This window comes from Podarcis pityusensis (genome assembly GCF_964106645.2).
Source record: "Podarcis pityusensis genome assembly, chromosome: 10".
NCBI classification, from domain to species: domain Eukaryota; kingdom Metazoa; phylum Chordata; class Lepidosauria; order Squamata; family Lacertidae; genus Podarcis; species Podarcis pityusensis.
The window spans coordinates 35,449,061-35,467,843 of NC_138035.1; the positions used below are offsets into that span (position 1 = coordinate 35,449,061).

The following is an 18,783-nucleotide window of genomic DNA, read 5'->3' on the forward strand; positions in this document are numbered from 1 at the left end:
GTGTGGGAAAGTGAAGAACTGGCTTGGGTGGAAGTGTCTTTAATTAATTGTTTCTCCTGACAGCAAAAATGGGAGAGTGTATATATACTTTCCATTTTGCTGGTCCAGCTTCCAGCTTCCTCTCATAAGGTCAGCTGCAGTGATGATATTGTGGTTGAAATGAGATAACACTTTTCCAAAAAAGATCTTGTCATTTTTAATAATTTCTTATCTCTAACTTGAAGTGTCATATGTAGTATACTCTGGGATTGCATTTGTACTCAGTACACCACATCATCTCAGTCATCTGGTCAATTCTGAAGAACTCCAGTTCTCCTCTTGTGTCATTCCCAGTAGATGATTCTGCATTAAGTAGCAAAAGTCTTTAAACAGATGATCTTACAGTTTGTATTATTACATTTCATCCAGTTCCTGTAACTCCAGACAGTGAGATCATTTGGTCCATCCATGTTATCTTTCAGTATTTAATTTGTACAAAAAATATTTTTATATTGACATCATCAGTGCATTATCTAAGTTCCAGTTAAACAAATTGATTTAGTTGAGGAGTTTCACTGCCTCCTAAATATGAAGCCTTGCTTTCTGGAAATACTTTGATGCCCTTCGAATTAGGCTTTAGCCACATGCTTTACTAAACATTTTTTTATAAAAAAGATTCCCAAGGAACATTCATTGTTGCTTCAATTACAGCAAGCTGAAGGACTTCGAGGGAGCACCAGCTCCATCTAGTGAGAACTCTGTGAACCTTCCTCTTGGGTTTGGAAATTGGAAATGCATTTTTAGTTTAGTTTCAAGGGTAAACTGTTATAGTTAGTCTTTATGAGGGTTTTACGAATGTAAAACCTACATTGACCAGAATGTCAGCCTTATTACAAATTCTTTTTTATGTGAATAAGTGATCTGATATTAACATAAATAGCACAGGAGGCTCAAATGCAATTTAAATCTCACATATAAAAACAGTCCTTGGCTTTTGACCTATACAAAAACCATTCTGCTTCTCCCCTCACCCCAAATGAAATGTGAGATCAGCAGAGCCATTTTCGCAAGCAACTGTTAATGCTTTTATTCCAGAATATAGAATACAGCCACTAGTCTTTCAGTTTATTTTGAAATGTAAAAACTGATTTCAATATCATTTGGAAAATGGCATGCATGTATTGTCTTTGTTAAGTACACATGTCAAAGATGGGAAGAGAGGCACCTTTGGCGAAAACTCCAAACCTAAACATAGTAACACTTTTTGAAAACCAGCTCCTCCTATTTAGCCAACCCAATCCTCAAAACACCTTCCCCCTTCCTTCTAAATCAACTTGCCAGGCATGACAGAAGGAACAGTAGCATTGCAGCCAGGATTACAGAGGGAAGGACAAAAATCAGATTTCAGCCCTGCCCCCTCGTTTCAGCAATAGCAGTAACCCATGAAAACAGAACTCCCAAAGGTCATCTTGATCATGCTTGCAATGTGCCCGAGAAGAAGGAAAGGGAGATCAAGGGAAATGGAGGGTGCAAGAAGGTAAGGTAAGAATTGTGGGTCTTGTGTAGCATATGGTTTATTAGAGGTGACTAGTTCCCCAAAGGTCATATCACAGCCCAGCATGGTTCACTGGCAGCTTAACCTTTGTGCCTAGTATTTTACAATAGTCTTAATCTCTCATAGAATGTTGGAAAGGTTATGGTCATATAAAGTACCCATTATAGTACCTGCAAAAAACCCCAACTGATTTTATCTGAGCCACCTCGTTGGAAACACAAAACAAGCAAACAGAAAAATGTTGCTATCTTTCTGGACAGACAAGCCCTACAGGTGTACAACAAGAAGCTAAAAGTAGAGGAAGAGTCAGAGCATTGGTAGGTACTAATAACAGATTCAGCATCAAGAGTACGGTAATAGGCAGAAAGCAGGCTGCAAGGGAAGAATAGATAGCAAGGTCCAAAGAATGCTCTGCTAGACCATGGACAGCTCCAGGATAGCAGATGACACACTTTGCATTTTAAAGAAACAAACGATACAGTACGTGAAGTAGTGTTCATAATGTCACTTAAGCGCTTAAGTCACACTTGTCTTTTCAGCTTGTTCACTCACTACTTCTCCTGGATGAAAAAACCTTGGAGATAAAATAGAAACAAAACCTTACCTAAGAAGAGTTAATAGCAAAGTCAGTGACAGATTTAATACAAGGTGCCACTGCTGTTGTTCTGTGAACTTGGAAACCAAAGAGTGTATTTGGAATGACCCTAAGGAATTCCTGATTCCAACTGATTGACAGAAATTGTAAACCTTTTGCCCAAATTATGTACAAGTTGTATTCTGGTTAACCTTTGGTTGAAGGAGATAATCATACAGTCATCTAGGAAACTGTTCCCTAATAGTCTCTGAGGTGGGGAAAAGGAACTGGTATAATGAACCTAAAGACTCAGCTATACAGCTGCAAATATAAGGTTTTAAGCGTGTTTTAAGTGCATTATAGACACTAGACTGGATGTCGATAGTACACTTATGTCAAAGTCAATGTATTTTTCAAAATGTTTGTTTAAAAAGCATTTTCACAGTGTTTTTTATATGTATCGAGATTCTACCTAAGAGGGGCTATGGACAGAGGAAAACACACATCCTCAAGCAGGTTCTGAAACCTTGCTATTTGAAAAAACTTTCTTGGTCAGAAACTGCATGTAACCCATTTTTAGCATACCCTCACTGGGGGTCAGGGATTTAAAGTTAGAGGTCTAATGGTAGAATACACAGAAGTCATTCAAAGTTTCCCCAGTGAGTTGTAAAGCTTTTACACAAAATCTTTACAGAAAAATCTACTGGTTTATACCCAACTGTACAGAAATCGTTCAAGGCACTATATTAAGACTGATAGTTTTCTATTCAATCTAAAGTTAGATCAAAATTCTGTTGAACCCTTATCAGTAATGTCTGATAAGTTTATCACCACAAATACAGAGAACTAAGTTGAATGTTTCCAAATACTTTTCACTGAAAACTCTAAAAGTAGCGGTAACCTATAGAATGAAGAGAGCTGCTTCAATTCTACTTCTAGTTTTCAAATACATTTAAGCCTATTTGACATCAGAGGTTTTGCCAGTCATTACAGTGTTGAGATTTCTTGAGATGAAGCGTGAGAAAAGCTTTTTGCTGATGAAAAGGGAGGAACTTAAAGGGGCTCTTCATAAATTGCATATTACTGTTGTGGGATCATACATCAGTGGCTGAGTCACTACATTTTAAGTGCCAATCAGGAAGCAACATGGAAGGATTAAGGTACTTATATAACTCTCATGATTTTCTATGCCAGGAACTGCCAGCTGCTGCATGTTCAGCTGTTCTGAGAGGGAAGGAGGAGGTGCAATGAACCATGTTGTTTACAGTGGAAGAGTTTAAAAGGGTCATAGGCAAGAGTTGCCTTGACTTGTGGGACTTCTAATATGTCATTCTGCTGAGAAACAGAAAAAGAGCCTTCATATTTTAAACTTATTAATCTTTTTCTGGAATAGGTACGTTAGGGAAGTCATGGGGGTATAGATTTTGTTCTACATGTATCTTTCATTTTACAAAAAGCAAGTGAATAGAACTTGAAAATAATCTCAGAACATGTTACATCTTTTATGAATTGCCCTCTGAAACCTTAATATGCTCATTCTGCAATACTGTTTGGTAAACATGTAATTTAATTGGAGCTGATCCAGCATATTATGTAGACCATATTTCCAAGACAGCCTTGCTGTGCAAGGATAATTTCAAGGTTTTGACATGAGAATGGCAGCTTCTGAAAACCCAGATTTGAAGAGGCACATACTAATACTGGCATTGTGGTGTGCGTGTGTGTATAATCTGAGCAGATTCTAATAAAAACATGATGTGCCATTTCTGAGCAAAATAGATCAAAATAGAAGAGACCACTCATACATCCACGTCCTAAGCATTTTTTTAGTCTCAGTACAAGCTTGAAGCACAGTCCCCATTCCCCACACATAGTACTATCCCATCTCATACATGCAATGCATGAGTCATGAAAGAAAATGTTCTAATTTCATTCTAAATTTACTTTTTCTACATTTTCTATCATCAGAGCTCAAGCATGGTATCTGCCCATCTCTGGGTCCTGGTACAATGCATCCTTCTCAGCCATCCACTTAGGTTGAGCATTGGAAACATCTAGCTGCAAAAACAACATATAGTAGAACGTTGGAAGTCTATTCACTCACAGCTCAGTTTATATCCTCTCCAGTATGTCATCTACTTCTGTAGAATGGGGGTACATTACCATTCACCTGCTTTCTGCACATCGGGCATAGCAGAAGAGACTTCAAATACTAGATAACCATCATATGCGCTCTCAGAAAGAAAAGGAGCTGCTGCTAGCCTACAAGTGAAACTCAAAAAATTAGAATATTGTGGAAAAGTTCATTTATTTCAGTAATTCAACTTAAAAGGTAAAACTAATATATGAGATAGACTCATGACATGCAAAGCGAGATATATATCCTGTATATCAAGCTTAGCAGCTACAGCTATCTTTTTGAGTAAGTCATTTGTCATTTGCTTCAGCAGCAACACCTTGTTTTACTATGGTATAATCAGTTATTGCTTTGGAAAACATTTTTAAGAAAGAAAAAGACATCTGCTAAACAGAGCAGGTTGATGTGGGATAGCAATACTTTTCGTTTGAGAAACCCTATGGTATGCCATTCCTTGATGTTCCTCATCCCTACTTTCTGTTCAGGTGCTGTTAGATGGTAATCCTGATTCCTTTTTAGAATTTAAAACTAGCAGAGGACAACGCTCATCAATGCTGAACTAAACCTGAAAAAATGCAACAAATAGGGAAGAGTACAATATTAAAGGCTGAGCTGAAAGTTCTGTACAGAATGCTTTATCTTGAGGTTTGTCAGGGCAGGGACAAAAGGCATATACAAAACAAGGCTATTGGGGGAGAAATGAATATTTTCAAAGTGTTTTGTTGGGGGCTTACTATTGGTGGAATCTGAGACAGATTTTTTAAAAAAAAAAATCCTGCTAGAAACAGGAAGCTACATTACACTGAATCAGACTACAGATCTCCCTTACTCAGTATTGTCTACTAGGGCTGTGTAACTGCTTCATCAGAATCCTGAGGTGACTGTGTTCAGACCCAGGTGGGGCCTGCTTAAAGTCATCCAAAATAAATACCCCCCACCAAAGCTCTTTGGAGATTGTTTCTTATTTTATTTTTAAAAAGTCAGCCCATCTCTAAAATGATAGAAAAAAATATGAACAACATAATGTAAGTGCCAGGATGGGGGAGAGGAAGGAAGGAAAGGGACTGGATCTTGATCATTGGGAGTTAGAATCTCACCCAACACACTCCAATCACAGTGCTTGGAGGGATGGATATAGCGTAATGGCTCGCTTCTCCAAAAGGGTATGGAAGAATACGATGCTAATAACCAATACCAAGAATATGGTCTACCTACCAGGCTTGTGTGATGGGCATGCTGCTTTAAGGTAGTGATACGAAAATCTAGGACTGTTTTAGACATTATTAACTAGGAAGGCTAAACCTTTACAGATTGAAACAAAAGAAAGATTAGGGGAAATTAAGAAGAATGTTATAATAAATTTGATTTTAAAAGTTGTGTTAAATATTTGAAGATGTACTAAAATCTGACCCCATTGCAATAGCCTCAGATATACATAATGCAAGTTCCACTCTCCAGCATAATGACTCTACAGAGTGAAGCAAGAGATATAATTCAATTCAGAGAATTAATTAAAAATATTAAGTTTCTTCCCTTTGAGGAGCCAATAAAAATGAAACGGAAGTACATAAGCCACCATACTGCACAGATGTAGATAATTATTTATATTACTGGCTGAGAAGAAACCACCTGCAGCAGGATAGCTATTTCTTTTTATTAAAATAATTCCTCCTCTAATACTCACCAGGTTAGTGGACTTGGCTGTAGTAGTGGAAGTGCCCTGCGAACTTGAACCTCTTTTTTTAAAAAAATGGACTGGGGAGGGGAACCAGGCAACCCATATTTTAAGACAGGGAATCTCTGGATTCAAAGGTGCCATTTTCGTAACAGCCCAGTGGGTTTAGAGAGGCAAATCTGCCTTGATTAGTAGCTGGGGTGAGGTGTGTGGTGTGAGGACACCCTTTTAAAAAGTGTGGACGCACCGACAGCAAATGATTACTACTGCTGCTGCTGGTATGCACCCTATGGGTCGCCTCCGCTCTGGATAACCCCAAGTTCCCCCATATATATCTCCCCTCCCCTCCCCGCTCCCCTTCTCCCAATGGGCAATCTTGGCCTGCCTCGTCACTCCCGTCGCAATGTGGGGAGGGCGGGGAGCGGGCGGCCCAGCTTCCTCCTTCGAAATGTTGTTTTCCTACTTCTCTTTCCCCACCCTGACGGGACTACACCGCGGTCTCACCCCACCTCACCCTCCGAGCTCCTCCCTTTTCCACTCCCTCCCTAAGGGTGGGTGAGCGCGCGCTACAGCCACGGCGCGCGTGCGCGCGCAGCTCCTCGTCCCCCCCCCCTTTTCGGGCAGCCGTTATCGATCGAGTCGCGCGCGCGTATGTATATGTGTGCGCGCGCGACACCGCAGTGGAGCGCGAGACGAGCTCCTGTTACAGTTGCTGCCGCTATTTGGGCGGGCTGGACAGCTGAGGGAGGGCAGCAGAATCCCTCAACGCAGCGGGAACCGGAGCAAGGGCACGCGACCGGGAGCCAGATAGGGGAGGGAGGGGGGAGACCCACATAGTCTGCCAGCCATTCAGAAGCGGAGAACTCTTGTCTCCTCAGCAACGGGCCTGGGTGGCCAAGACTGCGTCTGCCCTTATTTCGCGCCCTGCTGGTCGTTAAGATCTCCCTCACTCTTCACCCGCTTCAGCCTGGCACGAGAGCTCTGAGCACTCTCTCTCTCTCTCTCTCTCTCTCTCTCTCTCTCTCTCCCCGCTTCACCAAACTAGAATTTGGGCAGAGGGTGGGGGGAAGAGTCTTTCTTCCTCTGCGCCCCCCCTCCTCCCTCTATTTTTCTTCCACACTCCACCCAGAAATGATCTGCTGAAAATAGGAGGAGGTGATTTTCCCCTCCCAACCACTGCTCCTGCTGCTCCTTTTTCTGCTGTGTTCTTGTGAAGGCTTCAGGAATATCCCTAAATCGCTCAGTCTGACAGGCGAGCAGGGAAATTATTTTTTTGTGGAGAGGGTCCATTTTTGGGTGGGGAGGCGGGGATAACTTACACGGCGTTTTGGGGGTGGTCTCGTGTGAAGGTTCTCTGATGATTCCCGACCATGGGGAAGGACCAGGAACTGCTGGAAGCTGCTCGCACTGGGAATGTGGCTTTGGTGGAAAAACTCTTGGCTGGCAGGAAAGGAGGGCTCCTGGGCAGTGGATCTGGACCTATTCCTTTATCCAACTTGCTGAGGTAGGGATATGGTTTCCCAGCAGGTGCTGGGGATAGTAACCTCCTCCTCCTCCCCTTCATCATCATCATCACAACCACCGCCACCCTCATTCTTGCAGTATTATAGTAACTATAAAATGTGTCTTCTGAGTATGTACAGCTGAGGGAGAGGTGTGTGTCCTATATGAGTTTAAAAGCAACTGGCCATGATGTTATTGACATACAGTAGTAACATTTGCATTTATCTCCTTCAGTGAATCGGTAGGAACTTGCATTGGCTTCATTACTTGTACTGGGGCAGAACTTTGGAATGTATTGGACAATTTGATGTGTACATGCACATTATTTCTCTCAGGTTTTCTTTTTTCATCTGGATAATAAAAATTAGTTCATTTGGTAATTAAAGGCATGCTTGCATATTTGTAACTATATAGCAAATAGCCTTCCTCCATTGCCTTATGCTTACTGCCCTAATTTGCAACAGAAATTAGCCATGTGTCTCATTAATAGGACTATACTGTTAAGAAATTTGAACTTCCTGGTGAGAGGTCAGCTACAAGCAATAGGTGCAAAATGTATGCAGTCAGTGATTAACATTTTCAGAACTATATGAGACTAGGTTATTAGGCATTTCCAGGTGGAAGGGGCCAATTTCTAATCCTGAAAGAGCTTATACAATGTGTGGGATAGCATTTAATGTAAAGCATGAATGGTACAGTATCAGTACAGTATCTGCAGCTGAGAAGGACATATTTTTTTTTACAGGTATTTGACTTTAGTCAAATAAAAGAAGGTCTGCAGCACACAGTTCTCTGTTAACGGCAGACACAAGTGCAGCAAGGGAAAATGAATTGGCATGCTATTGACCTAAAACTTGAACTAATCATTAAATGTGTTCCACTGCAAGAACAGAAGCAGGCCTGAAGTAATGAAAATTGTTTCAGTGACAAGCAAAAAAAGGTCCTGTAGTTTCCTGGATTCTCCATAGTAACAGGTTTAATATTTTGTCAGGCTGCCACATTATCTTTTTGCAAATGTAGTTGTTTTAAAGGTTATTAATTTTCACCCACTTATTTCTTATTTTTGTATTTTGCAATGGTTCAATAAGAACAACATTTTTGTTAGTGTATTGGTTGGCATAGTGAATATATAGGATTGTTTTTAGTAGTATAATTATATAGCTTGGGTCAAAAAGGAAATGTCAGTTAATTTGATGAATTTTAATGTAAGCATCATTAATTAAACATGATTTAAAAAACAACAACAACCCTACACGTACCAGAAATTCACTTTGATGCAATTAACATCCATCTCTTCTGTAATCAGTCTGCACAGTTCTTAAATGTTTACTTTCTTTGGATTCCTTTTAATAGAGCAGTGTATTCCTATACACATCTCTTTGAGAGAATTTGATGGCTCATTTTTAAAAATAGGGAATAGATTGAAGAGATGCATTTGTAATGTGGCTTGAAGACTACAATGGTGGGTATTATAGAAAACTGTTGATTACTAAAAGTAGAAAATTACATTAAGTGCTATCTGGCACTATTTTTAATAGAAAGCATATTAGTTTTGTAACGCATTACAGTTGCATATTGCTGCACTTTCCCACTCACTTAGCCCTGCTTTTGGAACCTATTTAAAATTAGACAATACTTATATGACAAGTGTCATTCAGGTTACTCAACAAAGCCAAAATTAAGGCCCTATCTTCAACAAGTACAAAATGTACGTATTTATCAGTAAGGCTGGAAAAATATTTCTTATTTTTAAAAGTCAGTTAGCATCCAGGGTTGTATTCTACTAAGTTATGGAGCAGGCTCACTGAAATCAATTTGTCCATTGATTTCATTAGGTCTACCCTGACTTAATTAGATGCAGCACTAAACATTTGCATGGCAGTGTAGAAAACATAAATAAAGGCACCACCATCACATCAAGTACCTCTTGAGCTTCTTTTGATAACTTTGTTGATAACATAATAAATGATCAGATACATCATATTGCCCTGATACTGCATTAAATTGCTGTTGGATTTAATGGTTTCTTATGTTCCTAGACTTAACAGTATTACTGACATCATAGTCACTTATCTTGTCTGTTTTTCAAGATCAAATGCTGGTGGCAGTTGTGAATCCACTCACAGATGTAGTTTTCTCTGTACAATTCCAGTATTAATTAAAACTTCACTTGTGAAAACTGATGAACTTTCAAACTGGAATGCTTACTACAGTGAAATGAACAAAGTTTGCAGCTGTCTATTTGGATATTGGCATATGCAAGTGGAAATATTGTGGTATTATGACCCACTAGGAGAAGGATCATTCCCAGGAACCCTGAACTTGTATGGTCCTGTACATATAAAGTTTGGAAGTGAAACAGGCCATTCAGAAATAAGCCAGAAGCTTTTGCATTCTAAGGTGGAATCTAGGTATACAAAATTAGTTTAGTTTGTATCTTAATAATTGTCAAAAATACCTACAAGCTTGTTGGGGCAGAGGTGGATTTAAGGGAGAGTGATTGGTTCGCCTGCACTGAGCCTTGAGCTGAGAAGGCACTGCAGCAATAACTTAGACCCTCTAAATAGATATACTTGATCTCTATTTTCCAGGGATGTCCCTGATTTAGAGAAGCCATCCCAGCTTCTGATTTGATCCCAAAATGTCCTGCTTTTCCTTAGGACGTCCCTATTTTCATCAGTTAAATGTTAGAGGGTATGGAGTTATTCGACTCGTGAGCTGTCTGAAAGCAATCCTGTATAGGGAAGTTTTATTTAATGTTTAATGTTTAATGTACCTCGGGTTACATACGCTTCAGGTTACAGACTCCGCTAACCCAGAAATAGTGCTTCAGGTTAAGAACTTTGCTTCAGGATGAGAACAGAAATCGTGCTCCAGCGGCGTGGCGGCAGCAGGAGGCCCCATTAGCTAAAGTGGTGCTTCAGGTTAAGAACAGTTTCAGGTTAAGAACAGACCTCCGGAACGAATTAAGTACTTGACCCGAGGCACCACTGTATTATGTTTTTATATATATTGGAAGCTGCCCAGCGGTGGCTGAGGCAACCCAGTAAGATGTGTGGGGTACAAATAGTAACATTATCATTATGGAATGAGATGTCCCTATTTCATCATGTTGGAGGGTATGGAATAGAAGGCAGGAGGCCAGGTTGAAATTACCAGGGCCTAGCAATCTAGAAGGGGTCCCAGGGCCTGACTATCTTGCATTTGTTTTATGCAATTTCTAATAAAATATATATTTCATATTCAGTGCACACACAATTCTAAATAACTAGCTTACAAACTTGTGCTGTAAACATTTGCAACTCTATATGAACATTTGCTTCTGTGGTTTGACAGTATGACAGTGCAGTCTCATCTTATTACAAAGTCACATTTGTATGTTTTTTAAGTGAATACTGCAAATACAACAAAGTTGTTGTGTGATACACATTGTGTTGTGTTACACATACAAGTGTAACATTTAAAGTACTGTATAGTTAGTTGAGCAATTATTATATGAGTGCTTATTGATATTAGTCATTAGGATCTTAACATTCTCAATAGGTACACATATTATATTTATTATTAAGCTAAAAATGAGACCACACATTTATTTTAAATCCCATGTAAATATTTTTAGTTGGCCTGCCCTTGCTGGAGGGCACAAATTTTTTTTCCAGTGGGGCTCGAACCTGCTTTCAGTGGCTCTGGGAAGAGAAAGGTATATAAAAAAGAGAGAGGGAGAGAGAGAGTGGCAGGAAGAGGAGGTCTCACCTTGTGATACTTTTAATCCCTATCATCGCAGTACTGAATTTTCAAATATGAAAAAGGGATATAGCTATAGCTAGGTTAGCTGTACACCTTTAAACTCTACAAGTCTGGATTAATGGGAAACCTGTGTTGTTGTTGTTGTTGCCCACACCTCCCAGTTGGAGAAATCTTGATGTTTGCTCTACACTGCTTTGAGAGTTCAAGAATACAGCAAACCACTGATGTTTTAAAGCAGACTGTGGAAGTGGAGCAATGAACTGTCAATTCAGACATCAGCCCAGCCTGTGTATCTGACTCTCTATTTGGTCATCAGGTTGCAATTATAGCATTAGTTAGAAAGTCGTTTTATTAGCTAGGGAAGTGTAGTGTTAGGGAGGGAAGTGATACATAAAATCATTGCATCTTTTTAAATGTAAGTGGGATTTCTTAGTGGTTTCTGTATTCTGGTTCTACCACTATCAGTGATGATTCAGAATCATAGGGGACTATTCCTCCTCAGGCCTTACTGGATTGTTTTCAAAACATCATGCTTGGGATCAGTTTAAATACTTCCAGCGAAATGGCCTTCCTTTTCTTTTGTGGACATATTTGGAACAAGGCCATCTCCAGGTTTTGGAGGGTTTTTTGACAACATATTCTCACTGGGTCCAATTGCTTGCTGAACTCCCCACAATTTGCTCATGACAGCAAATTTGGGTCCAGCGTGGAGGTGCCAGGTGCCTCAGATTGACTGCAGTAATATACACTGTGAAGATGCTACAACTCCAGTTTCTCACCTTCTCCTCATTCTGTGCTAGGTTGTAAAAGCTACACAAGCTTAACAGAGAGGCTTGCCAATGATGTGTCTTTCAAACCATGGAGAGTTTGTTTCTTTTTCTTTTCTTTTTTAAAAAGAGCTCTGCAGAGATGGAGGAGAAGAAAATCAATTTCTTGTATCGCTGCTGAATTATGAAGTCCATTCCTTTCCTGGGAAGAATGAGCTCAAGATTCATGTCATTTATGAGCAACCCAATGCCCTGGGGATAGCTAGGACTGACTCTGATTCTTCATGTGAGGAAATGACCTGTGCTGATGAGGAATTTTGAAGCTAGCAAGAATCTAGCTAATTCAGTAAGAAGGAAGCATGTTTCTGATTCAAGAAGACTTCAGAGGAGAGCAGTGGTATCCCATTTGCAGAAGGAAGCTAATCAATAGGAAAGGACAGAAGAGAAATTATTATCTTTCATCTGCAAATGAGATACCATTGCTCTCCACTGAAGTCCTCTTGAATCAAGAGACATGCTTCCTTCTTACTGAATTGTTTGCTTGATTCATCCATTCATTTGCTACTGAAGGGGCAAAGATCAAACCATCCATATATTCTCCACCCATTGGGCAGAGGTTGTGGGTATGTCTAAAGTGCTCCTGGCTCTCTGGGAACAAGCTTGTTCCCTTGAGGAAAAGGTGGTAGACCTGGAAAAGGGAAGAGAGAGAAATAGTGGTAGATGCAGCTTTCAGGGGCGTTGTAGCTGTTTCCTACTGCCACAATGACAGCTGATATGCTGTCAGGGAAAATGAGGGTCTCAAATAAGGAAAGTGAGGAAGAGGGAAACATTTCCTTAGAAGGGAAATGAGGGGGACATCTATCCTCTTCTGCTGAGAATACTTCTCCAGTGGGTGGAAGGATTGTGGTAGTAGGCGATTTGCTCCTTAGATGTATAGTTGGGTGTGCAATGGACATACAGACCGCAGGGTGAATTGACTGCCTGGTGCTAAGGTTGAGGATGTTACCTGCCACCTAGATAGCCTGGTAGATGAGGAGGAGACAGTGGTTGTGGTGCTTATGGGCACCAACATCATCAGGAAATGCAGTCACGAGGTCCTGGAAGTCAAATTTAGGTTGTTAGGTAGGATGCTGAAAGCCAGGGCCTCCAAATGCTACTGGTCCCATGGAGGGTCAGCCAGCTAGGCACAGCTTTGTGGTCTCAATGCTTGGGTGAGACAGTGGCTTTGGGAGGAGGAATTGATTAAGTTGCAGGAAGCAAAGAGTAGGAAGGAGTAGAGAGGGGTTTCCCCCAAGGACAGGTATTGGAACTTGTACTTTTTAACTTGTTCATAAACAATCTTGAATTAGGAGTAACTTGATGATGATACTAAATTGTTTAATGTGTGTGTGGGGGGGGGGAGATTGTGAAGAGCTCCAAAAAGACCTCTTCAATCTGAGTGAATGGGTTGTAAAATGGCAAATGTAATTCACTGTAAAAAGTGTAAACTAAGTGATGAATGGGATGCGGGTGGCGCTGTGGGTTAAACCACAGAGCCTAGAGCTTGCCGATCAGAAGGTCGGCGGTTCAAATCCCCGCGACAGGGTAAGCTCCCATTGCTCGGTCCCTGCTCCTGCCAACCTAGCAGTTCAAAAGCACGTCAAAGTGCAAATAGATAAATAGGTACCGCTCCGGCGGGAAGGTAAACAGCGTTTCCATGCGCTGCTCTGGTTTGCCAGAAGCGGCTTAGTCATGCTGGCCACATGACCTGGAAGCTGTACGCCAGCTCCTTCGGCCAATAAAGCGAGATGAGCACCGCAACCCCAGAGTTGGCCACGACAGAGACCAGCCTTGTACATACACCTGATTAGATACTAGCCTACAAGTCCCCATAAGTTACTAGCCCATAAAGGCTGAATGAGATAGATGAATTTCTATAGTAGGCAAAGTGGAGGAAGCTCTCTCCTCTCCCATGTGCAACTGTGTGTGTGTGTATTGTACAGACTGGCACACTGTCTCTTGGATATCTTATATATTTGATTAAAGGATATCTGGCCCAGATATCTGGCCCAGTCAGCAATATAAAAAGTTTGATTAATAAATTGCACATAATTTCAACATTTGTATTATAAGCTGTGAAAGCTGTCCTCAGACAGGTTGCTATTACAGTCATGGTCATTGCAGCCAAGATCTATGAAGACACTTACATGTAGTAATTAAAGGCATAATAGCAATTAGACTTTTGAATAGGCATGTCTTTGCATTACACCTTGGAGCGATGTATGCAGTAATTATAAGCAGTTTGTAGTGCTGTTTATTCAGATGGATGCTGATTATTGCTGTGTAAATAAGATAATTTAACAATGAGTTTTTCTGAAGATACTAGTAGTTTGTTTTAATATGAAATATGAACTTAACGTCAGATATACACTGGTAGCAAACAATTCTTGGCTGTTATGCCTATATACCGTATTTTTCGTCCTATAGGGCACACGCACCTCGTTTTTTGGGGGGGAATGAATAAAAAATGTTTATTCCCCCCCCCAGCCGCGGCTGCCGCCCCAAGCCTTGCGCACACCTCCCGAAGCACGGGGCGCCCTCCGGAGGGCGCCCCATGCTTCAGGCTGCAGGCTGCTGCCCGCAAGCCTTGTGAGCCCGTGGGAACTCCCGCCGGGCTTGCAAGGCTTGCGGATAGCTTCCTGAAGCCTGGAGAGCAAGAGGGGTCGGTGCGCACCGATGCCTCTCGCTCTCCAGGCTTCAGCGAAAGCCTGCATTCGCCCCATAGGACGCACACACATTTCCCTTTCATTTTTGGAGGGGAAAATGTGCGTCCTATGGGGCGAAAAATACGGTATGTTGTTTTAAGAGCAGCTTCACTTTAGGCCAAAATGAATTTGAAGAAAATTTTGAACATAAGCTCATGGTAAAACAGATTCTGATTGTTTCCATGTGGTGATTACAGTAGTGTTTTATTCGAGGGTTACGCAAAAACACATATACTTGAATCAGCCCCTTGGAACTGCCAGATTCACGAGTCTACATACACAGGAAGGGCATTAGCATCTAGTTGGTGGTTATCTATAACCTCTGGGTCCAGGTCTCTTAATAAGAAGGCTCTTTTTGGCCTACTCTTGAAGGGTCAAGAGAGCCTAAGTAGTTGGACAGACCTCTGTCCTTATATGTCCTCAAGCTGCAATAACTGGATCTCAAAAAAAACCAACCTGACAGTGCTCTGCACCAGGCATAGGCAAACTCGTCCCTCTAGATTTTTTGGGACTACAACTCCCATCATCCCTAGCTAACAGGACCAGTGGTCAAGGGTGATGGGAGTTGTAGTCCCAAAACATCTGGAGGGCTGAGTTTGCCTATGCCTGCGCTACACACTTCTCCAAAATCTACATTAATGTGTTGTCAGTGTCAGCACAGATGTGATAGCTGTGTGGGATTGTCTTTCCTCATAGAAACTGACCCAGACCCTGCAATCATCATCTGTGGCTGTTCTTCATGTGCCTCCTCTATGAGAGGTCCCCAGAGGGTGGCAACACAAGAATGGTCCTTTTCTGTGGTAGCTCCCTGTTTGTAGAATGCTCACCCCATGGTGGCTCACCTGGCGCCTTCATTACATATATTTAGGTGTCAGATGAAAACTTTTCTTTATAACAAGGCCTTAGGTTGATTAACTTTCTAAGGCCTTTAAAATGTGTTTGTATGAGGGGAGTTATTGTTTAGTTTTTGTGTTCTCATTTTGTATTTTTATGTTGTGAATCACCCTGTGATCTTTGGGTGAAGGGTGATATACAAATTTAATTTAAAAAAAAAATGAAATAAAACATGAGCCAGTTTCATAGGGCCCCATCCCTTGGTTTAAAAATCTCTTTTAACTTTGGGGTTAAGGCAAGAGTGTTTTCTTATTCTATTTATGTTTGTCTTGCTTTAATGGTGTTACGTTTTATTTTCTATTTTCTATTGTCTTTATATTAATTTATTGTAGGCCACTCAGATGTTTTGTGGCAACATATAAATATCGTAAGTAAATAAAATTAGTTGATGCTAAGGGCCATGGTCCTATCAAATTTGCACAAATTCCTACACAAAATCTGGAAATTACATAACTGGATTTTTAAATTATTAACCACTTGCAATGTACTGAGATCCAACCCGTGTAATGGCCACAGAGAAAGGAACAGAGAGTGAGAGCAGTCTTCCTGCCGTTAAATAAGGAGTTGGCTCTGTGTCACATGCAGCAGGTAGACTGCTGCTGAGACTGCTTGGCTGAATAGAATCTCTCTTGATTACTGCAAGTCTCCTCACCCCTTTTGGTGCGGTGGTGTTGCAGGACAGCCGAGGTTCCACAGGAGCCCCGATGATGGAGCCATGGCTACAGTGTATTTCCTGGTAGGCAGCAGAGGCACAAACCCCTGTCACCTATCAGGAGCCAGATCCTAGCCTGCACCCTGCTTTGGAGAATGGGGATGCAGGCTGGGATCTGAACTGTGCCAGGGGGCGGAGCTGATGGAGCAGGTAGGCTTCTCTCACGTCCACCTCCTGACCATTTAAGCAGCCTGCACCTGGGGCACTACCTGTTTGTTCTTTTGTTTGGTTTCCTTGCCCACCCACCCTTGGTTTAGGTTGACAGTCAAGGACCTTGCTGTGGCTATGGTGGTTGCTGTTCTTTATGGGGCAGGGTAGGAATTTGTCCACTGGGCATATTGGCTCTGACTTGGTGGTTTTGCTTACCTCATAGCATTCATCACAACTTAGGTGGGGCATTGGGGCAATCCGTTGTTTTGGATGGAGGGGAGGTTGTAGTATCCGCCTGCCCTTCCAGACACTCGGGTATCCTGTTAAAGGGATCTGGGGGGAGTGGTCATGTCCACATGCCCAGGCAGGGCCAGGACCCTAGGCACTCCTCCAGACGGCGGTCCCTGCGGGGGTCACCCTATTTAATGTAAGTCTTAGGAACCCCTGCCTGGATTGACCTCCGGTGGGCAGGCTGGATTTTGATTGTCCCATGCCCAAGACAAACCTCTTTCATTTGTATTCAATAAAGTTGTGGCCTGTTTTCATCCAAACAAGTCTTACTGATCTCTTATTTATCTGGGTTGGGGGTTGGGGAGCACAGCCCCTTGGCCTGCAAATGGGCCTATCGGGCAACTAATGGGTATTTGGGATCCAAGCAAAAAATATTAATATTCCTTGCCAACTGAAAATCTTGCTCCCCTTGCAAATGACACCTTTATTAACGGGAAGAGTAATTTTGAGGCAGAGAAAGTTGGAGAGCTAGGAGTTTGGATCTGTGAGTTTAAACTAGATTGGAAGTTATTTGGAGAACTGTAGGGGTCCACACATGTTTGTAGTTGGATGAATTGATTGCGTGGCGATTCCCGCCCCCTCCCACAGATGGAGTAAATAAAGACACTGGACACCAGAATTTAGGTTAATGGGCGAAAATGGCCACAACTTTATTGATTACAGGTAAGAGCGGTATTGGCTTTAGGCATTGGCCCTAACAGACTATCCGGTCTAACCGGGAAGGGTTAAGCACCAACAGGGGGAGCCCCCGAGATGCACATCCCTAGGCGCTCCCCAAGGGGTTACCGCTCGGGAGCACGCTTTAGGCCCTAGCCTCCATAGGTTTCGGACGAGGCGACGCCCCCCGGAGTCCTTTAACGAACTACCCTTCAAGATTTGGGGGAGGTGATGGCGTTCCTCCCCCCCAACTTCATTTGCATAACAATACCCCTGCCAATGTCTAACCGCCAATACCAAGGAGTTGTGACGTTTTGCTACGAGGTAGGCGAAAAAACCAAGTGGCTTCCAAATACAACCAATTAGCCAAATGGAAAAACTCCTACCAGGCCCCTTGCGGCGACCAGCCGAAGCCCATAGCAAAGTCCGAATGCAAACCTAGAGGGCGGGTGGGTGGGAAACCGCAGCTGCTGTAGGAAAGAAAAGGGGTGAGCCAGGGCTGCCCCGACCTTAAGAGCTCCTGGTGAGCCCGCCCCTAGCGCCAGCCGAGGGCGATGAATATTAATGAAACGGGAATCCCTGAGTCCCGCGGGGCTGATGCCAGCCCTGCGAGATTGTAGATGGGGGCGTGAGCCCGCAACCCCCCCCTTTAGGTCGGGAGTGGCTTTGTATGAACTACTCACATTTGCTTTTTTAGTTTTCTGAGTGTGTGGTCTTCAATACATTAATTATTTCATTTTATTTGCATTTTTATAAGGCTATATAAGATGACTAAATGTGGCAGGTTGATTTCTTTAGAATATAAATAATCCAATCCTTTAAAAATATACACACAAATATACAGATTCAGTGTAAGAGTTGCTATAGCAACTAGCTGGTATTTTGATTGGGACATACTGATTGCTGTAGAGGTTTCACTATAGAACAAAGAATATGCAAGCATTACAACCCTTAAATTCTGGGTTGGATTAAGATCCTCTCCTTTGTATCCTAAATTTCCAAAATGGCAGCTTTGCATAGCCGGAAAAAACATTTCAGAACATCTGACCGTGGAAAGTCATGAAAGGTAACCAGGGCTTGGAGTGGCTTGCAAATCACCCATGATTCTGATTGACTATGGCAGCTTCACCTGGAAAAATACCTGGGAAGGAGAAGCCCAACTCTCACAGATGGAGAGAGGGTCCTCTGAGCAGAACGGACTACCTCTGCGAGGTGTTTATACAGGTTCAGCATAAGAATTTAAGAAGAGCCTGCTGGATCAGGCCAATGGTACATCTAGTCCACCATCACGGTCTAACATTGGCCTACCAGATGCCTGTGGGAAACCCTGTTTTAATATCTTCATTCAATCTAATAGAGCTAAATTGCTCCCTTAGATTGGGCAGGGAGATTTAAATA

At 42.0% G+C, this 18,783-nt stretch overlaps 1 protein-coding gene and 1 long non-coding RNA gene across 6 annotated transcripts in view; one reads left to right on the forward strand and one right to left on the reverse strand.

Moving 5' to 3' along the window:
* Window positions 1–171: 171 nt before the first annotated feature.
* LOC308486162 lies at window positions 172–6,053 on the reverse strand. Its single transcript, XR_013990974.1, has 2 exons — window positions 5,930–6,053; window positions 172–4,370 (listed from the first exon to the last, which is right to left on the reverse strand). It is a non-coding gene; the product is annotated as an uncharacterized lncRNA (long non-coding RNA).
* Window positions 6,054–6,556: 503 nt separating this feature from the next.
* ANKS1B (ankyrin repeat and sterile alpha motif domain containing 1B) overlaps window positions 6,557–18,783 on the forward strand; it is a 353,409-nt gene continuing 341,182 nt past the window's right edge. For 3 of the 5 annotated variants that reach the window (XM_081022465.1, XM_081022475.1, XM_081022476.1), the window contains exon 1: window positions 6,559–7,424. In XM_081022465.1, the coding sequence (XP_080878591.1) occupies window positions 7,291–7,424 (134 nt within the window). In that variant the 5' untranslated portion in view covers window positions 6,559–7,290. Of the gene's footprint in view, window positions 7,425–18,783 lie in introns of all 5 variants that reach the window. The other 2 variants (XM_081022470.1, XM_081022474.1) reach the window with 2 other exon arrangements.